Source organism: Mastigoproctus giganteus, chromosome 11 (genome assembly GCF_048544385.1).
Source record: "Mastigoproctus giganteus isolate SK-2022 chromosome 11, ASM4854438v1, whole genome shotgun sequence".
Taxonomy (NCBI): Eukaryota; Metazoa; Arthropoda; class Arachnida; order Uropygi; family Thelyphonidae; genus Mastigoproctus; species Mastigoproctus giganteus.
Window position 1 is genome coordinate 63174186 of NC_143585.1, and position 24173 is coordinate 63198358.

Here is a 24173-nt window from a genome sequence, read left to right on the forward strand (position 1 = left end):
AAAGTAACTCTTGCACATACCTTAAGAGTTCTTATCTGTTACCCCAACTGGACGTATTGTCTAGATGTTCTGAGGGCAGAAACGTTTCACGTGAGTGGGTAGCTAATATCAGGGAAGAGAGCCTAAAAAACTTCAAGGGTTGTGTTAGGGTTGTTAAATATACAAGAACAGTAAATCTTAATTGTTTATACAGTAAACATTAGAAGTGTCGTCAATAAAATGAGCGAATTCGAACTGCTGGTTAAAACAAGTAATGCGGACATAATAGGGCTTACAGAGACGTGGTGCTACCCAGAAATTGGGGATGATGAGTTTCAGTACAGCTTGTATAATGTATTTAGGAAGGATAGGTTAGATAGAAGGGGGTGGTGGGGTAATGCTTCTTATCAGAAGCAGCCTGAGTGCGACGATAGCTTTCCCAGATTCAGACATTTAGTATAGAGTCTGAATGGTGTGAGATAGTTGGAAACAAAGGTATAATGCAAGTAGGAGTAATCTACAGACCAGGTGATTATCAAGATTATGACAAAAGCCTCTACGTGCAAATGGAATGGGCAAGTAAGCATCAATGCCTTATTATGGGTGATTTCAATTTGCCTCTAATTGATTGGAGTAAATGGGAAGGAAACTCGACATGGGGAACAAAATTTTTAAATCAACTAGATGACTGTTATTTGTATCAACATGTCAGGGAAAGTACTAGAGAAAAGAATATCCTAGACCTCATCATCACACATGAATCAGATGACAATAACAGGGCTGACAGTAGAGGAACCAGTAGCAGGAAGTGATCACGGAGGTCTACGGTGGATGATGACGAGAGAGGTAGCAGAAGTAAAAGGCAAAGGAATGGGTTTTGATTTCAGAAAAGGAAATTACGATGCCTTAAGGTACTACATGGCCTCTATTAACTGGGTAGATATCGCACAGAGAATGAATACAATTGAACTGTGGTACGCTTTCAAAACATTAATCACAGATGCCTTGAATGCATATATACCATTAAAAAAATACTCCACGAGAAGGGTTCCAAGTTGGATGAATAGTGAAGTTCCACATTACTTGAGCAGAAAAAGGTGGCATGGAAAGGTTACAGAGCAATAAAAAGTACTGAAGCCTATAACAGCTACAAGGTGATGTGTAATAGAGCCACAGAAAAGGTTCGACAGGCAAAGGCAGTTTATGAGAAATCACTAGCAAACAGAGCAAAGAAGGGGGATAAAGAATTCTTCACATATATAAATGCCAAGAAGAGCAGGACAAACCAGATCGGACCTTTACGTAAGGGAAAGGGGATAGTAATAAATACACCAGCTGCCGTTGCAGATGAACTCAACAGTTATTATGCATCGATATTTACAAATGAAAAGCCTTTTGTGGCAATGGGAAATTGTGAAAAAACTTTCGAGCCTTCAGACTAGTAAGGCTCCTGGAGTTGATGGAATATACCCTATAATCTTAAGAGAGGCGGCAAGCGAGTGCATTGAACCATTGAAGCTAATTATGCGAGCATCATTAGACTCTGGGGAAATTCCCTTGGATTGGAAAAGTGCAAATGTATCTCCCATACATAAGGGGGGCTCTAAAAGTGAAGTTGAAAATTATCGACCTGTCAGTCTGACTTCAGTAGTAGGGAAAATCATGGAGGCAATGATCAAGGGTGGAATTCAGGATCATTTGGATCGAATTGAAATACTCAAGGATACTCAGCATGGTTTTGTAAAGGGAAAATCATGTTTAACAAATCTGGTTCGCTATTTCGAAAGGGTCACTCACGAGCTGGATTTAGGGAATAATTTCGACATTGTTTATTTAGATTTCAGCAAAGCTTTTGACTCAGTCCCACATGAGCGGTTGCTTTATAAGCTGGAACAGGTTGGAATCACTGGGAAAATCCTTGGATAGAAGGATGGCTTCAGGGCAGGAGACAGAGGGTTATAATAAATAGCTATTCCTCAGATTGGGTTGATGTAAGAAGTGGGGTTCCCCAAGGATCAGTATTAGGACCACTGTTGTTTTTAATTTTCATAAATGACATTGATGAAGGGATAGAGGGCGTGATGTCTAAATTTGCAGATGATGTTAAAATTGGTAGAGTAGTTAATGATCACTGTCAAGCTGAGCTTCTTCAGAGAGACCTAGATAGACTTCAGGAATGGTCAGAAAAATGGCAGCTGTGCTTTAATCCAACAAAGTGTGAGGTATTACACCTGGGAAACAGTAATCCCAAAAAAACTTATTCACTTGGTAGAGTTCAACTAAACCCAGTACTGGAGGAAAGGGACTTGGGTGTTATGATACGGTCAGACATGAAATTCTCTGAGCATTGTAAACAGGTTGCAAGGAAGGCCCATGGTGTCCTATCGATGATCTATCGAACTTTTGCAAGTAGTGATAGGGACATGATAATCCCATTATATAAGGCTTATGTTAGACCACACTTGGAATACTGTGTTCAAGTATGGAGACCGCACCTAAAGAAAGACATTGAGCTTCTTGAAAGGGTGCAAAGATGGGTAACTCGCCTGGCGAGATCGGCAAAAGGGCGTCCTTATGAAGAAAGACTTCGAATATGTGGGTTGTAGAGGTTGGGAACTAGACACCTTAGAGGAGATTTGATTGAGGTGTTTAAGGCTCTGAGAGGCATCAATAAAATGAATGAGGACAAAATTTTCAAGATTATAAATGATGCTAGAACTAGGGGACATAAATTCAAGTTACGGGGGAGATGTATTGGACTGCAGGAAGTTTTATTTTAGCCAGCGAATTATAAATTACTGGAATAAGTTGCCTACATGGGTGGTAGAGGCCGACAGTTTGGGGAAATTCAAAGGTCATCTGGATAGTACTTTCGGGTAAGGGAAGCGCATAGGATGATAGGTTTAATTTCCTTTTTTTTTTTTATTAATTATTATTATTTAGTTTTTTATTTATTTATTTTTTTTTTTTGTTTTTATCATTGTTTTGTTCGGATTTTTTTTTTTTTTTTTTGGCTGGTACGGCATAAGCCATAGGCTTTCTTGCACCATGCGGCCGTTACTAATACTAATACTAACACACTCCTACTCTTATTTTTGCTTTCGCAGTGCTTATGAAGTGCGGATGAAGAGTATTACTCCCTCTAGTTGCCTCCCGAACATGCTGCTGTAGAAAACAATAATCCTATAAATCCACAAAAGCCTTGCTAGTGTGTGAGTGACCAACCCACAAATTCCAGTCAATATCTGGGAAATTAAAATCCCCCATTATTAGACTCTCTGATTTACTGGCCCACTCTATTTCCCTGTACAGTTTCTCATTATACTCATCAGAGTCATTAGGCCTATAGCACACTCCTACTCTCAATTTTGATCTCCCAATGCTTATGTCACACCAAACTGACTCGACACTGCACTGTCCAGCGATGTCGACTGGCTTTACTTCCTTGGATTTTGTGTTTCTTAACTAATAGCATAACCCCTCTTCCCTTCCTATCATTCCTGTACAAATTGTAATCCTCAAATTCAAGTTCTGCATTCCTTATATCTGTGTGACACCATGTCTCTGATATCCCAACAGTATCTGCCTTTGATGTTTTGACCAACACCTCAAATCCATCAAATTTATTTACCAAACTCCTAGCATTGGTGTAAACGCAAGTATACATGCACCTGTTCCTATTCTTAGCTACCCTAACACAGCCCGTGTATTTACTGGTTCCGCAATTACTCCCAGCAGTCTCTGAAATCCCCTGAACCTTGTTTTACAGGCTACTACCCATTCCAATAGAAGCAGTGCAAGAATCACTTTCACCTCTGCCATTGGCTACTGTTAATGTATTAGTCTGTGTATCCCCCCAATCTAGCAGTTTTCCAACCCACCTAACACTGCCTTGATAGCATCTATATTATATAGATATCATAATGTAGATACACCATCTTCTTCGTCCACTCACATAGCTCCCTGATGTGGCAAACCAACAAATTCCTCCAACTGCATCCATTGTATGCTATACGAGCAGCATCACAAAGTTTGTGCCCAGAAGTTCACTGATCCCATCCTTCCACCTAGTTGCAGGTCTTTCTCTGCACCTCTTCCCCTCAGTTTTTTCTTCCATTATATTCTTCAACAGAAAGTTTTCCCTTCTTACTATATGACCAAAAAACGAATTTTCTTTTGCTGATGCTATGAAGAAGAAGAAGAATTTTAAGCCTGCCAATTTTATTCAATACCCATTCATTTGTTCTTTGATCCAAGTAAGAAATATGCAGTATTCTCCTGTAACACCACATTTCAGATAACTCAGTTTTCTTCCTGTCAACTCTTCAGATTCATTCCTTCACATCCATAAGTGACAAATGGAAAAATTAACGAATCAGTGATTCTCAGTTTCGTCTTTAGGGGCAGATCACGATCTTCCATAATTTTGAGATTAGCGACCAACGTTTTAGCAATTGCCTTTACATAGTCTCTTTACATTGTTTGAGCAGTCACTATTTTTATTTATTCTTGACCCTAAGTAATCAAATTCATGAACTTCTTCAATATCTTGCCCATTAACCTTCATTTTACTGGACGAAGATTATCAAGAATCAAGATTATCACCATAATTTTAGTTTACACACATTTAGAAACAATCCTTTTTTTATTACTTACTTCACCTACTCTCCTCAGAGTTTCTTTAAGATGATCCTTAGAATTACACCACATTATCTATATAATGAAGGTTGTTTATCTTCAGCCCTCCAAATTTGATGGCAGTCTCTAAATCTTCCACAGCTTCACGCATGATATCTTCAGCATAAAGATTAAAAAGGTGAGGTGACAAAATACAGCCCTGTCTGATACTGTTACCTATTGTGAAAAGGCTTGTGTTTCCCATGTTTATTCTCACAGTTCCATCCTGTTCCTGGTACAGTAGCTTAATCAGCCAAATCATGTGGATTGCGAAACCCATAATAGTCATCGTTTCCCATAGTTTCTCATGTTGAACACAATCAAATGCTTTTGCATAAATTATAAAACACAAAATGACTGGAACATTGAATTCTTTGCATTTTTCAGTAATCGGTCATAGGCTTAAGATCTGATCTCTGGTTCCTCTACCCCTTCTGAAACCTGCTTGCTCTTCTGGCATTTCTTCAAGTTTTCTTGAGATTCTGTTCAATATGATTTTAAGAAGAATCTTGCTAGCGTGAGCAATTAGGCTGTAATTTGAGTAGATTTTCAGATCTCCTTTTTTTGGTAAGGGGATGAAAATTGATTTCTTCCAATCTGATGGCCACTATCCTGTTTCCTAAATTTTTACAATCATTTTATGAAAAAACTTGGCACCCTTCACACCTGTAGCTTTAATCAATTCTAGGTGACTTGCCACACGTTAATTCTCTGATGGCTTTTTCGACTTCTTCCTTCAGTGGAACTGGTTCGTGATCACACTCTTGAAAAGGGGGTGGTAGATCATTAGTACCAGCAGGTGCTTGGAAGAGCTGCTCACAGTATTCTTTCCACCTTCCTCTGATTGTGTTCTCCTCTGTTAAAATTTCCCCTTTGGAGTCCTTAATTACATTAACTTTTGGTCGAAACTTTTATCTTAAGGACTTAATTACACATACTACTTTTTAATGTTGTTTCGTTTGTTGTAGTATTCGATTTCTTTACACTTTCAATTGATATAATACTGTTTGTCCTGGCTTAAACAGTGCTTGATGGCTTTGCTTAGTTCCTGATACTCTTCGTTTCCTTGTACACCCTGGGCTTTTGCAGTTCTTCTCTGTTCAATAAGTTTAAAAGTGCTTCTGTAATCCAAGGCTTCCTGATCTTTGACTTTCTCTAATGTGTCTATTTGCTGAATCCTTAATAATGCTTTTTTGTATTTTCCTACATTTCCTCAAGCAGCATATCATCATCTAGTTCTAATAGAGCTTGAAAACGATTGCCTGTTTCAAGCATATAATTGTTTGTAATATTTTCTACATCCAATCGTCTAGGGAAAACCTTATTCATGATCTTTTTCAGCTTCAGCTTGAAAACGATGTGGAGTAGCTGATGATCACTGCCACAGTCTGCTCCAGGAAGTGTTTTTGCTGTGATTACACTGGAACGCCATCTTTGCTGCAAAAGCAAAGGTGGCGTTCCTTGTTTTATGATCAGGAGATTTCCATGTGTAGAGCCTTCTCGGGTGCTACTGCTGAAAGCAGGTGTTACATATGACAAGACTGTTCAGATGACAAAATTCAATTAAACTTTCACCCCGCTCATTTCTAGTACCAAAACCAAACCTACCACATTCTGGACTAAAAGAAACTGTCTTGCCTATTTTTGCATTGAAATCACCCATGAGTATCAAAACATCCTTTTTTGGGACCAGATTTGTAGATGTTGATGTCAGTGCATATGCAGCGAAAACTGAGATTTACTGGCTGGCTCTGAAGTCTAACTGTCATCATTCTACTATTATTAGGATTGTATCCAAGAAGATGCCTTGAACATTCCTTATTCAAAATGATAGTGACACCATGTTCTATACTTGCACGAGGTTGATGAATGTTATACAGGCAGCTGTCTTTCAATGGAAGACAACAATATAATTATTTACCTGTGCATTTGTAGTGACATAATTGCCCCGCTCTCTTCTCCCATTGACTGGAATAAATATCACTAGGAGGAAAATGTTTTTAATGTATAGAAAGATATATGCTGATTTAAATATTATTATCTTTTTTTATTATTTATAAATTTGAGGAATAACATATCATTTATAGTTTGGTACATGAATAAATATTGTAATTATGAAATTGAAATATATATTGTTTTACATATAATTAAATATTTATATGCAGGGTGTTTCATAACATTTGGACTGTATTTCAGGGTGGATTCAGGACATGGAAACAATGAAAAAAATTCATATTAACATGTCTCTGATTCTGAATAGTTTTAGAGCAGTTGCAATTTGAATTTCTAAAAATGGCTGTTAAGTTTTCAACGGTAAAAAATAATTAAAAAAATAAATAAGAATAAACAAACATGCACCTAGTATGAATAAACATTTAACTGTATATGTGTCTGCTTATTGAGGAACTGGACAGGCATTTGGAGGGAATGGTGTGATTTTTTTATTATTTATTATTATTTTTTTTTTGACTGATGCTGCATAAGCTCATACAGTTGCTTTCTTGCATCACATGCCACCACTACTACTACTACACACACACACACACAGCCTAATCTTCCATAAGCAGTGCTTCCAGGCCTGAAGTGCCTATCATATTATTAGTAATAGTAATAATGTTTGCCATATAGTTGCAAGGAAGCTATAGGCTTTTGCTGCACTGACAAAAAAAAAAAAAAAAAAAAAACTAAAATAGATAAGAAAATACAAATTATATGCTTTCATCCTCACACAGACCTTTTGTTGACCTTTGAATTTATTCAAATAGTCAGCCTCAATTACATGTGAGGGAAACTTTTTCCAACAATCAATAACTCACTGGCTTCTTTATAACAGTGAAAATTCCACCTTCATTCACTTTACTAATCCCTCTCAGAGCCTTATAAACTTCAATCAGGTCACTTCTAAGGTGCCTTGTTGCCAAGCTCTGTAGCCCACATAGAGTTTTTCCTCATATGGTCATCCTTCTACCAATTTCACCATTGGAGTTCCCCATCTTTGAACCCTTTCAAGAAGCTCGATGTCTTTTTTTCAGATGAGGTCTGCCTACTTGAACACCGTATTCCAAATGTAGTCTTACAATTGCATTATACAATGGGATTATGACTTCCCTCTCTCTACAGGATAACGTTCGATAAATCATCAATAGGGCACTATGGGGACTTTCCTGGCTGCCTGTTTACACTGTTCAGAAAACTTCACATCTGCCCATAGTTTGTGACTTCTCTAACCATCTTTAAGTCTGTTCAAGTCATTCTGAAGGAGCACTGCTTGACACTGATCATTAACGACTCTACCAATCTTTGTCATCTTCAAATTTTGACATCATGCTTCTATCCCTTCATTGATGATGTCCTTTGTGAAAATGAGAAACAGTGGTCCAAGAACCAATCCTTGAGGGACCCCATGCCTTACAGTACACCAATCTGAAGAATATCCATTAATCACTGCCTTTTGCCCTGCAGCCACCCTGTAATCCACCTTAGAATCTTACCAGTAATCCCAACCTGTTCAAGCTTATACAGTAACCTCTCATGAGAGACAGAGTCAAATGCTTTGCTAAAATCCAAATAAACTATGTTGAAATTATTCTCTAAATCCAGCTCACTAGTAACTCCTAATATATTGTTCCACCCTTTAGAAAAATTCATTATTCAGCTTGATGTAATTTTAAATTGTTTTATTTCCAGGTAGCACTCCATTAGGAACTTATAAAAGATTGATTGAATTTTACAAGGAAGGAACGTTGTCTTTTAAATATGTAAAGACATTCAATATGGATGAGTATGTAGGTATGTAAGTATGGGTATGTTAAAAACAATTTTAATATTAAATTTTTAAAAAAGAAAATCATTCATTGTGTTTAAATAAGAAATTCAAAAATTCTTTTCTTAAATCCAATAATATAAAATTTTAAATCAAATCATATAAAACTGGTGTTTCTGATACTGCTTATCAGGGACTTTCATTAAAAATAATGTTACCTTCATTTTTATCTATACACCCCTTCCCATCCCCTTGATATATAAATACATCTCTTGCCATGGGTAATGTGTTATTCTGACTAAAAGTCCAACATGTCTAACTCTGAATTCATTAATATACAGACTCTATATTGAGAGTAACATCAATAGAAAACACCAACATTTCTAAAACTTTGAGAGCAACATGTTTATATTGGTACCATAGTCACCAACTCAACAGGAATAGTAGACCTTTTCTATACAGCTGTTGAAGAAGTTGTGTTCAGCTCCTGCAGTAAAATTTGTGACAATAAAAGTGGTGTGTTGGATAAACAAATAGCTACTTCGCTGTGTAAGGAAAAGGTAGAGTATATAGCTTAGGCTGAGAGGCAGATAGCAGTAAAGGAACTAGCAATCATCACAATGTATTAAAAGCGTTAGTATAGTATATAATATAATATTGTCAATTAATCAGTAAAATCTATTAATTTTGTTAACTTCGTTGTCAATTAAATTGTACTTTTAACTAAATACATATAACGACTTAGATTACAAAAGTTAAAATAATTAATTAATACATAACTTGATACGGAAGTTATATAAACGGAACTTGTAGATAATACTTGATACTGAAAAATATATATAGCATTATAACTGTGTTGGGATACAAGTTTAGGGTTATAATTTTGTACTGAAATTGAAATTTTATTGAAATTAAATCGAAATCATGACTCAGACTGCTAGACCAGAGCAGAAAAGCAAAAGGCTCAAGCTGCCCTCTGAATCACAGCCTTTTAAAATGCACTGCTTGCATGATGTTTGTGGAGCAGTTGGGTACGGGAGAAGATATTGCCATGGGGGATGTCTGTGTGTCTGTGTGTGTGTGTGTGTGTGTGTGTGTGTGTGTGTGTGTGTGTGTGTGTGTGTGTGTGTGTGTGTGTGTGTGTGTGTGTGTGTGTGTGTGTGCACGATGCAAGGAGTGTAACGAAATCAGGGGACAACTCAGCGTTATTATGGGCCTATATGAGAGCTTGAAGGACAGGATGGATGCCCTCAAAGGATCTAAATTGAGGGGCCCATCAAGCTCTCAGCTGCCCACATCAATGCCAGAGCTTGCACTTGGTCATCACGCAACACAGCAGCAACCCCCAAGGGAGAATGCGCTGGTCCCACAGGAACTGGCGCCTCCGTAGCCAGGTGGGAAGGAGCAGCAGTACGTACCATACGCTTCTTGATTAGACCGGGGTTCGAGCCCGTCACCACCAAATAGGGAGGATGCGGAAAGGTCAGGGAATGACCACCGCATATTCCGGAGCAATATGGCCTTAGTTGCTAATGCTCCTAAAAACCAAACAACAACAACAACCCACAGGAACTAGTAGATGTTGGTGACTCTATTGTCAGGGAAACGGGGAACATGCTTTGTAAAAAGGATAGTTGGAACAGGATCAGAGTATGTCTGCCAGGGGCAAAGGTTGATCACGTAGAGCGGATATCATCTTTTAAGGGCACAAAAGGTTTATATACTTAAAGGTTTATATAAAAGGTTTTATGTTGGCACTAATGATATTAAGAGTACGAGACCAGCAGAATTACTTAACAAGTACAGGTCACTGTTGAAAAAAAGCCGTGAATTAGGGTTGAATTTGAAAGTGTCTGCAATTCTGCCCAGACATGATAGGAGGGAGTATATGATGAGAGCCTTGTCGATCAATTCGGCCCTGGAAAGATTGTGCAAGGCCCAAGGGGTAGAATTTTTTTTCAGCTTGGTCTGTACTTGTTAATAGGAGAGACTGCTTCTACAGGGATAGGATACACTTAAATAGAAAGGGTGCAAGAATATTTGCTGAGGCTATCGAGGCAGTGTTAGGTGGGTCGTAAAACTGCTAGATTAGGGGGATACAAGGACTAATAGATTAACAGTAGCCACTGGCAGAGGTGAAAGTGATTCTTGCACTGCTTCTATTGGAATGAGCAGAAGCCTGAAAAACAAGATGCAGGATATTTCAGAGACTGCTGGGAGTCATTGCGGTACAAGTAAACACATGGGTTGTGTTAGGGTAGCTAAGAATAGGAACAGGTGCATGTATACTTGCGTGTACACCAATGCTAGGAGTTTGGTAAATAAATTTGATGAATTGCTCAAAGCATCAAAGGCAGATATTGTTGGGATATCAGAGACATGGTGTCACACAGATATAAGGAATGCAGAACTGGAATTTGGGTAGTACAACATCTACAGACAGGATAGGAAGGGAGGATGGGGTTATGCTATTAGTTAAGAAACACATAAAATCCAAGAAAGTGAAGCCAGTCGACATCGCTGGACAGTGCAGCGTGAAGTCAGTTTGGTGTGACATAAGCATTGGGAGATCAAAATTGAGAGTACGAGTGTGCTATAGGCCTAATGACTCTGATGAGTATAATAAGAAACTGTACAGGGAAATAGAGTGGGCCAGTAAATCAGAGAGTCTTATAATGGGGATTTTAATTTCCCAGATATTGACTGGAATTTGTGGGTTGGTCACTCACACACTAGCAAGGCTTTTGTGGATTTATTGGATGATCGTTTTCTACATCAGCATGTTCAGGAGGCAACTAGAGGGAGTAATACTCTTGATCTGATTATCAGTAGTGATTCTTCATGCATTAAGAATCTGCAGATAAAGGAACCACTAGGTGGCAGTGATCACAGCGTGCTGAAGTGGGATTTACTCAAAGAGATAACTACCATCAGGGGTAAAGAGAAGAGTTATTGCTTTCGTAAAGGCGACTACGATGTTCTGAGACAGTATTTAAATTCTATACAATGGTACCAACTGATGATGTTACCAACAGCAAATTCAAAGTGGGAAGCATTCAAAGAACTTATCTTGGAAGCTACTAGGCTTTACATACCAACTAAGAAATATTTTGTTCAAGGTTTAGGCCTAAGTGGATGTCAGATGAACTAATGAGACATATGGCAGAGAAGAAAAATGCATGGGATACATATAAATTAACACGTGACACAGAAGCCTATGATAGATATAAGTTGATCTGTAAACAAGTTACAAAGGAGGTTAGGCAGGCGAAGGCAGATTACGAGAAATCTTTGGCAAGGGATGCAAATAAAAACAGCAAAGAGTTCTTTACGTATGTAAACTCTAGAAGGAAGGGGATGAATCAGATTGGTCCACTTGATATCGATGGTTCAACTGTTGATGGTCCTGCTCAGGTAGCTAACAAATTAAATGAATATTTTGCATCGACATTCACACATGAGGAGTTATTCAGCGAGGGGAATGCCAGAGGTGTATTCAACTCTGGCAGTAAGCTAGATAATCTTGTAATAACTGAGAGTAAAGTGGAGGAGAAATTGTTAAAGATAAACACAAGAAAGGCACCTGGGGTGGATGGGATCTATCCAGTTATATTAAAGAAGGCAGGAAAGGAAGTAAGCAAACCCTTAGCCATAATTATGAGAGCTTCCTTGGACTTAGTGGAGGTACCCATGGACTGGAGATGTGCAAATGTGACCCCCAATTCACAAAGGAGGATCAAAGGCTGACACAAGTAATTATAGACCTGTGAGTTTAACTTCTGTTCCAGGAAAATTAATGGAGGCAGTTAAAGAAGCACTGCAGGATCGTCTAGACAAGACTTCAGTTATAGCTCGGACAGCATGGTTTTGTTAAGGGGAAGTCTTGCCTGACCAATTTGATTGGATACTATGATGCAGTCACAAAAGAACTGGATGCAGGGAATACCTTTTATATTATATACTTGGATCTTAGAAAGGCTTTTGATACTGTTGCACATGGAAGACTGCTGCACAAATTGGAGCAGTGTGGCATTGGAGGCAAATTGCTGCTATGGATAAAAAGGGATGATTGAGGGGGAGAAGACAGAGAGTGGTAATCAATGGACACTGCTCATCGTGTACTAATGTTATTAGTGGAGTCCCTCAGGGTTCAGTGTTGGGTCGATTATTGTTTTCTGTATTTATAAATAATATTGATGATGGTATATCAAGCTTAATGTCCAAGTTTGCAGATGATACAAAAATTGGCAGGGTTGTTAACGACACTACTGATGCTATGCTGCTGCAACAGGATCTGGAAAGGTTGAGCAGATGGGCTGAGAGGTGGCAAATGAAGTTTAGCATTGACAAATGTAAAGTACTACATATGGGAAACAGCAACCCCCAGAGCAACGTATCAACTCTGTGGTACTACACCAACACTGGTAGAGAATGAAAAGGACCTGGGGGTAATTGTGCATGCAGGTATGAAGTTCTCTGAGCAGTGCAGATGGGCTGCAAGAGTAGCTCATAGTGTCTTGTAAATGATATACAGGAATTTTTCTAGCAGGGGTAAGGAGGTGATTATTCCCTTGTATAAGGCAATGGTCAGGCCGCACCTTGAGTACTGTATTCAGGTCTGGAGGCCTCATTACAAGAAGGATGTAGAGCTGCTGGAATGAGTACAGAGAAAGGCAACAAGATTAGTGAATGGAACGAAGGGTTGCTCTTACAATGAAAGGTTTAAGTTTGCAAATTACAGTGTCTGGAAACTAGGCACCGGCGAGGTGATCTGATAGAGGTGTATAAAGCCTTGAATGGTTTGAGCATGCTCAATGCGGATGGGATTCTTCCTCTTGCTCAGAATAATCACCTGAAAGGGCATAAATTCAAATTGAGGAAAGACAGATGTAGGATAGATGTGCAGAAATTTGCCTTTAGCCAGTGGGTAGTTGGTTGGTGGAACAGTCTTCCATCCTTTGTTGTGGAAGTTGATAGCCTAAATAAATTTAAGGCTTAGCTGGGCAGGTATTTTGAACTAATGGGAGGGATGAAATGGAAGTTTTTTTTTGGCTGATGCTGCATAAGCTTGCTTTCTTGCATCATACTAATGCTAATGCTAAACTCCTCCTCCTTCCCTTTGGAATATAAGATTACCTGTCTGTAATGATACCCTTGTTGATAATGCCTTTGATGCCTGCACTGATGACACAATGTCACAGAAAACTGCAATTCATATAGTACTAGGAGCATTATAAGTGTACCACTGATGAGTAGCAGAGTTTTTCTGATCTGCTGAATGTGGTCTGAAAAGTCATTCAACCTTTTGATACGGTGCACCCTTCAAGCATGATTTGACAACACTAGCTGATGGCAAAGTAGTACCATGGTCTAAAGACTGTTTAACTGAGAATTAACTTGATTCATGATACTCATACAATAATGGCTGTAAATTACATGAACATGTTGCAGATCTGGTATTCTCATCAGTGCCCCTGTTTCTCAATGGTAATGACATGTTACAGTAGAACAGTGTTCCATCCTTTGACATTAGTATCAGACTACAAGTTCATTAGAAGAAGCAATTCCTTGAACAATGGCAGTGTGGAGTTAATAACAAGCTAATTAAAATAAAGAAAAATCCTAAACCATAGAAATCCAGTATATGTGAGAACAGACATGAAGTTATACTAGCCCGGCTACAGGTAGGCCACCCACACCTGACACATCTTTATCTGCTTGAGGCTACTGATTCATCACAGTGCACAGACTGAAACAACCAACTTATTCTCAAGCATATATTCATTGACTGCCCCATTTACAATAGGGATCGACGAACTATCTTTGCCTCATTTTTAACAATGAACACTCTCAATATTGCTCACCTCCTAGCAGATACACCACACATTCAGAAAATCTTTACTTTCCTCAAATGGATATAACTACAATGCAGTCTGAACTTGAACTGAATTTCATATTTTTAAGACTGTGCATTGAACTTTACCATAATTAGGCATATTATGACCGTGCTACCCTTGCACTGTAAATGCCTCCCTGAATCTAAATCTAATTAAATATATAGGTGGTCCTCAATATATTGGTCTGAAATTGTGTTGCAATGAATTGCTAACTGTGTTGTTACTTAGCAGCAGTCTAATATTTGCAAGATTTTATAATTGCACTAATCTGTATGCCCTCATGGGTAGCACAGTCAGTAGAATTGCCATCCCCTCCCCACACACACACCAAATGGAAAAGACCTGATTTTGAATCTCGTTGATGATGGGTGGAATTTTTATGGGCCTTTTTCACAATGTGACTGAGTTAGTCAGTCTCAGGTTGAGGGTAGCATGGTTTTTTCCCTCCCAGAAACTCAGGTTTTTCATCCACCAAACAGCAATCGATCACAGAACATACAATTTATAGACAAGTTATATACAGTATGGCCCAAGCTGTTAATATGCCTATAACAGCCAACCATCCAACAAAATCTGTATATGACAGTTAATTGATTATAGGCCTTGTTTTTTTTTTATCAACATCAAACACTATAAATACAGTATACCAATAGAAGCAAAATAAGAAAAAAATTATATGAAAGTCATTTAAGAGAAATCATTTAGATATGGGTCTTAGCATCATTAACACATGAAAATAATTTTTAAACATTTTTAAAAATACTTATGACAATCTGACTCTCACCCAATGCATGATGCTAACTCAATTCCATGTCCAGTTTAGCATACAAAGGAATACATATCATATATGTATTTTATACCACACTGCATTTAAATCACAAATAATATTTAGAAAAGGTATAAAAGTACATAAGCCTTACTGAAATATTCTTGTCCCCTTAATAGCTATTGCTTTCAAATGGTGCCAAATTTTTAAAAATCCAATACCAAAAAAAAAAACTAAATAGAACAGAAATAAAATATAATAAATCTGTCCACTAACTCATCTCCAGAATCACAAGGGTTTAGTAATGATAAAATCCTAACCCATAGACTGAGTAGGAGTAGCAGCCTTCATCACTGTCATAGTATTTACCCAGTCAGAAATGGAGGGTAAAGGAAGGGATCTATTTAACTGGGCCATTTTAAATACCCCTAGAGTACCCTCTAAATGGAAACTACATTTACAATGTTTAAAAGTTTGTCAGAGGGAGTGATATGTGGTGGGGGAAGGGGGAATTAAAGAAAGAATATAAATAAAACTAAATAACCAGTGTAGAGTACAAGAGAAATCTGGAAATCCTTTGAACCCAGATAGACAGAATGTTTACAAATGAACTTCAGATAGTGTTGTGGGGAACAACAGCTCTTTTGTCCCCCACAAGCTGTTGCCTATGAAGGTCTAAACTGGAAAAGGGGTGTGAGCTTTGCTTGCAACTGATGTTTTATAGCACGGGACTGAATAAATATTCTAAGAAGTTTTTTTTTTTTTCCAAAATAAGAAAAGTGTTAACTATATTTATGAAATAATAGAACACAAATCACAAATTCTGTTTGTTATTTTTATAGATTTTATTGTTATTAATTCCATAGACCTTATTTGTTCCGCCATTCACGATCAGTATTCAAGTTGCATCTCTTCGAATTTTTAGAGTTAAATCTTTAAACAAGTTATTTCCTTCTCCATAGAGCAACATTTATTTCAGTTTTGCACTTTCTAGTGTTTTAAAGGTACATAATAGACATTGCAACATAATAAGTACATAATAGACATTGCAACATAATAAGTACATAATAGACATTGCAACATAATAAGTACATAATAGACATTGCAACATAATAAGTACATAATAGACATTGCAACAGGTAGTGGCTATTTCATTTGTATTTTCACAAATACCAGAATTCACCTGATTGTACTGTAGCAGAGGGAAAACTGACTTGCTGACATTTAAGCCCTATCGCTTGTGCTGTATTATTTTGTTAATACAGCCAAAACTTTTCTTATTTTTAAAAGAAAAACAGAATATTTATTGAGTCCTATGCTGCAAATATTTTTCCGATTTCAATGCAGTGTAGCGTAGTGTAAAATATATACCTTTGTAATCCCTGTGTATATTCTCTCTTTGTGTACATATTTCAGTAAATGTAACAACGTCATCATCAAAACCCTCTAGTTCGAAATGTATTCTTTTTTTTTTTTTTTTAACCAGCCAAAAAAAAAAAAAAAAAAAAAAAAATTCTAAATTACCCTGAGAGAGAGAGAGAGAGAGAGAGAGAGAGAGAGAGAACAAAAGAGTCAGAAGTAGAAGGGAATCACCAAGAAAGAGAAGAATGTGCCAAGCCCCTTCTCACCAGATGTGAGCCCTTGGGGATGTACAGCATTTTTGACTTAATTCATCCTTAAAAATGGTTGATGGATGAAATATGTTTATAAAAGAAGGTTAGTTCCAGAATGATAAAAGTTGTAAGTTATAAAGAAATGTATCAGAAAGGTCATTACATTAGAAGTGAAGATAAAAATGTGAAACCTCTATAAGCAAGCACCTTTACAAAAGACCAATATTTTTTAGAACGGTTTAAATAAATGGCCTGTGTATTAAAACTGTATTTTCTAAGGCAGCCACTCTGACCTGATCATGGCTATTAATCCTGTTGTTTGGTAGTCGGTATATTCCATAGATTTCTAGGAATCTGGAATTCTGTAAGACGACCATTGTCTAACCTGACCGAGACCGTTAATCCTGTTATTTAGCAATTTTTCACAGATTTGGTGAGCAATTTTTCACAGATTTCTATGAATACAGAGTTTCTAAAGTAACTGTATAAATGTTGCTACAAAATAGGTATTTCATTTATTTTTTGATTTATTAATTTGATTTATCCATCTTCAAATACAGACATGATGGCAGAAAAAAAAAATAATAAATTTTAAATTTAGAGACATGAATGAAAGTTATAGAAAATGCAGCAGATGGTTGTCATAAAAATATAATTGTAGTAAACTGCAAATTCAAAAAAATTTCACAAGAAAAAAATAATATTAAAGTAAAGTAGTGGATTCAGAATGCAAATAAAAACATTTAACAAAGAAACATATCAACCACATCAAGAAATTAATGAGTTAACACTTGCCTGGTTTGACAGTGCTCATGCTAGAGAAATTCCAGTGAATGGTTCAGTACTACACGAAAAAGCTTTAAATTTTGCAAATGCTTTAAAAAGACACATTTGCTGCTAGCAATGGATGACTTAATAAATTTTGTAATAGAAATAACATTGTTTTGAAGATTCTAGGTGCTGAAAGTGCATCTGTTAATAAAAATGATGTGAAACAGCGGATTTTGCTTTTGCCATAATTAACACAACAAATGAACCCAAAGACATCTTTAATGAAGATGAAACCGGCTTCTATTATTATGCTTTACCAAGTTAATCATTATTGTTTAAAAGGTTTTAATTCTTTCAGTTATAAAAAAGATAAACAAAGTAACCATTTTACTATGTGTAAATTCTTTGAGATGAAAAGAACAATCATTGATAATTAATACTGTATTGAGACCAAGATGTTTTAAAAACATGAACATATTTTTAAAATGTCTTAAATAAATTCAAGGCAGAATTAGACAAACATTTGGAATGAATGGATCAGTGAAATGGGATTTTTTTTTTTTTTTTGACTGAGGCTGTATAAGCTTGCTATCTTGCATCATGTGCCTCTGCTAATGCTAGTGTCATCCATGAATGTTGATTGGTATGCCAATAAAAAAGCATGGAAGACAAGTGCTATTTTTTCTTAATGGCTTCGTAATTTGGACAAAAAATCGAAAAAAGAAAATAGGAAGATCTTACTATTATTAGATAATGCACAGTGTCATCCCAAAGGGGCTTAGAGGAGAACAGGCATTCTGTGTGTTATCAGACACTCAGTCTAAAACACTGATGGATCCAATATCTTTCTATTTCAAAAGATTTAGGAGAAGTCCAGTTGGCCTGCCTCCCTAAAATCTACTCATTCACACCTTCTCGATGGTAAGCCTTGTTATGTCACTTAGGTAGCAAGGAACGTGTAGAGTGGTTCTTTTCAAGACACCTGGTCAGCATGAAGAGGAAAAGACCAAACCCTCCAGCACATGACAGCATGATGAAAAAAATGGCCCTCTGTCCCCAGCAGCTTTCACTCCCCCCCTCTTACTGCAGCGAGAGGATCAGAATGGAAGCAGACGGTGCTAAGAATCTCTAGGTACAACCAGGCTGCCATGCACAGAAACTGAACTTGGCCTGTTACAATGTAAGATCGCTCGTCAGTGAAGACAGGATATTAGAGCTGGAAAAGGAATTAGAAAATGTGAATTGGAATATCATCAGTTTGGCTGAAACAAGAAGAAGAAATGAATCACTTATAAGTTTATCAAGTGGAAATCTCTGTACACCTAACCTAACCAATGAAAACAGTGAAAGGAGCAAAGGTGGAGTTGTCTTTCTGGTCCATAAAGATTGGTTTGAATGGTTTGAACATGCTCAATGCCGGTGGGATTCTTCCTCTTGCTCAGAATAATCACCTGAGGGGGCACAGATTCAAATTGAGGAAAGACAGATGTATGGAAGTTTGCCTTTAGCCAGTGGGTAGTTGGTGGAACAGACTTCCATCCTTTGTTGTGGAAGTTGAAAGCCTAAATAAATTTAAAACTGAGTTGGACAGGTATTTGGAACGAATGGAGGGGTGAAATGGGAGCGTTTTTTTTTTTTTTCTTGGCTGATGCTGCATAAGCTTGCTTTCTTGCATCATATGCCTCTACTAATGCACACAAGGATACATAAATTCAAATTGCAGATGACTGCAAGATAGATATGTTAAAATTTGCCTTCTACTAGGCAGTAATTGATTGCCAGGATAAACTTTCATCTGCTGTTGTGGAAATGGGCAATTTGAATAAATTTTGAAAGAGTGGGGTAAATTTTTATGATTTTTTTTTTTCTTTTGTCTGATACTGTGTGAGCCTGCTTCCTTGTATCATTATTTTGTACTAATGCTAATTCATATGCATTGTCAAGCTGTAGGTATAAGTCTGCTATATCCAGATGATTTTTTTTGTTTCAAACTCCATTACGGTTCCAAAAACTAGAAAAAAGTTTACTGTAATAGAAAACTTGCATAAAAATGAGAACATAATGAGATGTGTATTCCTGATGGAATTGTTCTTGTTACACAAGTGAGAATTTTGACCTGTAGTTAATTTCCTATTATTCATTTTAAATGAAATTCTAAACCTTTTAAAACATTGACCTACTTAGATAAAGTTTTTCTTCTCTGTTTCAAATATCTTAATGTTTTTCCTCTGGCACATTCTGTATTATGTAATAGTGTCATGGTTTTTCCTTAGGTCTTCCAAGAGATCATCCAGAAAGTTATCATTCATTCATGTGGAATAACTTCTTTAAGCACATTGATATTCTTCCTGAAAATGCACATATTCTGGATGGCAATGCTAAGGATTTGCAAGCAGAGTGTGATGAATATGAAAACAAAATTGAAGAGGCTGGAGGCATTGAACTGTTTGTTGGGGGTAATTAAATTTTTCACTTTCACTGATATTTTTATAGTTTTAATAATTTCATAATTTTAATTTTTATAGTTTTTAACGTTTTTAACTCAAGAGAAAATTAATTTATAATGAAAATATTTATCTAGAGTTGCATGCTAAACTATATTAGCCATTTTTTCTCCCTCAAGTAGAGAATTATCCAAAGGCACTCTTCCACACCATTATATAGGATGGACACCAGTACCTAGGATTCAATGTGGCCAGTGTAAATGATAACATGGATAACTACATGGGTCCTCCTTTACTCATGTTACATCCCAACCAGCTGTATATTTAGATGATAATGTCCATTTACTGACATTGGTATGGTTGTGACTATTTTCTGTGTGAAAGCAAAACTTCTTACCCATTACACATGCCTTTGTTGATGAATCTCAAAATCTAACTAGATATGCCTATCACAAGCATTTTTATTTTGTGAAGAAATTTAAAGCTGCAACTCTCATATGATGTATTCTGTCATGATTATCAAGATTAACTTTCTACCTTCATTGTTATTACACAATATATTAGGTTTAGGTTTAAATCCTATCAGTAATGTGAGAAAGTAACCATTCCTTTTAAGTAGGCTGAGTTCAGCATAGAGTTCTGTGATCTTACTTGTGTGTTTTTCTTATAACAATAGATAAAAATTGGCCTTATAGCAAAAAAAAAAGTGAGTACAGAATCCTGAGTATGCATACTGCTTTTCTATAACTTATATCTAATTTATTCAAAATTTTCTGAATATCTCAAGAAATTTTGAATAAATTAGATGTAAATAATATAAACTATATTTTTTTATCTAATTTAGTCTAAATAGTTTATATCAAGGTATTGCTTTTAATAGAGCAATATCACATCATAATCATATATGATTCTGTAAATTGCAACGTCTGGAAACTAGGCATCAGCTAGGTGACCTAATCAAAGTGTTTAAAGCTGTAAAGGATTGACTATTCAAAATGTGGATGCCATGTTTACTCTTGCTTAGACAGCACACACACACAAGTGGATATTAATTTAAATTGTGAAAAGATGGTTACAGAATAGATGTGTAAAAGTTTGCATATAACCAGAGAGTAATGGTAATTGATTATTGGAATAAACTTGAAATTGGGTAGTTTTAATAAATTTAAAGACCTGGACAAATTATACAAAGGAATGGGCAAATGACATGAGCTAAAAGTTTTTTTTTTTTTTTTTTTTGCTGATGTTGTACGAGCTTGTTTCCATGCATCATTATGCCAGTATTAAGTGGCTGCACAATTACCCCAGCTCTCTTTCATTCTCTACTGCCTTCAGTGTGGTACTCTACAGTTGGTACATTAATCTGGGATTACTGCTACCCATGGAAACCACTGGTGGCACCTGACCCCAAATATTATGCCACTACTCATATGCAGTACCTTCTTGCATTTCTCAATGTTAAACTTCAATTTGTCACTTCTCAGCCCCTCTGCATAATTTTTCCAGATCTTTTTGCATATCATACCCAGATTATTGTTATTAGCCACTTTGCCAACCTTTGTATCATCTGCAAACTTTGGTATTAAGCATAATATATGCCTTCATCACTATCATTAATAAATATTGAAAACAACGATGGGCCTGGTACTGAACCACGAGGCACTCTGCTAATAACATTAGTCGAAGAAGAGTAGCTCCCATTGATAATCAATCTCTCTCTCTCTCTCTCTCTCTCTCTCTCTCTCATTGATTAATGCCCGAATATCTGAAAGCTTTCATTTACATATTCCAGACAAAAAAATTAGTCACCTGTATAATTTTTCAATTAATAATGTAACCACTTCTTTAGCACTAATTACTTCATGAATTCTCATTATTGGCAATTCATTTAGACCCCTTGAATAGTTTATATCAATATTATGCCATGCTGAAATTTAGCATTTTTAACTCAAAAATTTTAAGGGAAAAAAGGGTACTTTTTACAGCTCGGTGTCTAGCCATCTATCATTGTATTTGCATACTCTTCTCATCTTTTGTCTATTCATTTATTTTTTATTCAACATTATTACCTCGCTTTCATTAATACAGTATTCAACATGGTGTTGAATATTGTATTCCATGTGTATTAACGTACAGTGAAATGTGATGAAAATAAAATACAATGATTAAATTATAGTTACAGTATGGTTAAAATATAGTTAAAAGCAATAAAATTATCTAAAATAAACTGGGTTAAAAGCGATAAAACAATGAAACCTGGAGCTTTCGGAGACTGCCGTCTCCTTCAACAGTATACTACTAGTGCTAAGACACATCCTTAAGTAGCAGGTCCATGGCACTCATGCATGTGGTCATCAGACACATGATCTACGTTCTCCATGCGTGTATCGGAAACGGAAGTGGCTTTGGAGCGTGTCAAACAGAAACGGTCATCCCTTCTGAGGACAACTGCCTCAAACAGGGGGTATAAACGGATCCCCTTGTCCCTATTAATAGTATTGTGACTGGATGAACCGATTCGCAAGCTCTCAAGCCACTTGTGTTCCCAAAATCCATGGGCGCAGTCAGTAATGACCGTGTCTTCAGGGGAGATCCGATGCTGCTTTTCCCAGAAATGCTCTGCCACAGCAGACCTCACATAGTTAGCAGTCTTGATCGCGGTCCTGTGTTCCCCCAGACGGTCCTTTAAACGTCGCCCCGTTTCCCCCACATAACACTCCTCACAGTCCGGGCACTTAATCTCGTAGACCACATTGCTAGTATGGTCCTGGGCTACGGGAACTTTAACTTGGGATATCACTGTGTGCAACCTCCGACCCGGAAGTTGCACACAGCGAGTCTGACACTCCCGCAATGCCCATACAATGCGTTCTGAAAGGCCCGGATAGTAACATTATTATTCTTATGTTAATACTACATTTATCGTGTTTAGAATACTCAGGATATGTTTAGTTTAATTTTATATTTTTAAAAAAATTTCCATTATTTTTAACTAGTATATACAAGAAATTGAAGGTGAGAAAAAAAGCAAGGATAGCATATTAAGTGTGCCACTTTTCAACTTACACGTTGACAAATGCTTCACAAAAATGTGCAGCTTGTGAAATGTTTGTGGATTTCTGGAACAGGACATGATCTAGCCAAGGAGGATGGGCTAGGTGCAGAGTGTGTGTGTCAAGAAATTAGGCACCAACTCAGCATACTGATGGGCATTTTTTGAGAGTTTGAAGAGTCAGGTAGATGCCCTCGAAGGTATTAAAATGGGGGACTATCAAGCTCTTAGCTGCTCAACTCAATGCCAGAGCTCACTCTTGTGCATCGGGCAATACAGTGGCAATCTCCAATACAGAATGCTCTGGTCCTACAGGAATTAGTTATTGTTGGTGACTCTATTGTCAGGGAGTCTGATAATATATTGTGTAAAAAGGATAGGTGGAATAAGACCAGGGGTATGTCTGCCAGAGGCAAAAGTTGATGTTGTAAAGCAGTTACCATCTTTTAAGGCACAAAGTGATATTGTTGTACATATTGGCATTAATGAGGGTAAGTTGCTACAATGGATAAAGGGATCGTTGAGTGGGAGATGACAGAGTGGTAATCAATGGACACTGCTCTTCTTGGACAAATGTTATTAATGGAGTTCCCCATGGTTCGGTGTTGGGCCGATTGTCGTTTTGTATATTTATCAATGATATTGATGAAGGTATATCAGGTTTAATGTCCAAGTTTGCAGATGATACAAAGGTTGGCAGGGTTGTTAATGACAGTAAAGACAGTACGCTATACCAACTGGATCTAGATAAGTTGGGCAAATGGGCTGAGAAGTGGCAACTAAAGTTTAACATTGACAAATGCAAAGTAATGCATATGGATAGCAATAACCCAAGAGAAACACACCAACTGTGTGGTACAACACTCAGGGGAGTGGAAAGTGGAAAGTGAAAAAGACCTGGGGGTAATTATGCAGTCAGATATGAAGTTTGCTGAGAAGTGAAGACGGGCTGCCAGAGCAGGTCATGGAGTTTTGTCAATGATATATAGGAATTTTGCTAGCAGAGATGGGGAAGTGATTATCCCGTTGTGCAAGGCAGTGGTCAGGCCACACCTAGAGTACTGTGTACATGTCTGGAGGCCTCATTTTAGGAAGGATGTAGAGTTGCTAGAACAAGTACAAAGAAAGGCAACAAGATTGGTGAGGGGACCAAAGGGGTTCTCTTACCAAGAAAGGCTTAAGTTCTGCAAATAGCAGTGCTTGGAGAGTAG

At 37.1% G+C, this 24173-nt stretch overlaps 1 protein-coding gene across 1 annotated transcript in view; it reads left to right on the forward strand.

Moving 5' to 3' along the window:
* Oscillin (glucosamine-6-phosphate isomerase Oscillin) overlaps positions 1-24173 on the forward strand; it is a 112566-nt gene that overhangs the window by 65147 nt on the left and 23246 nt on the right. The window contains exons 3-4 of the mRNA XM_090385223.1: positions 8344-8445; positions 19740-19922. Of these exons, the coding sequence (XP_090241349.1) occupies positions 8344-8445; positions 19740-19922 (285 nt within the window). The remainder of the gene's footprint in view (positions 1-8343; positions 8446-19739; positions 19923-24173) is intronic.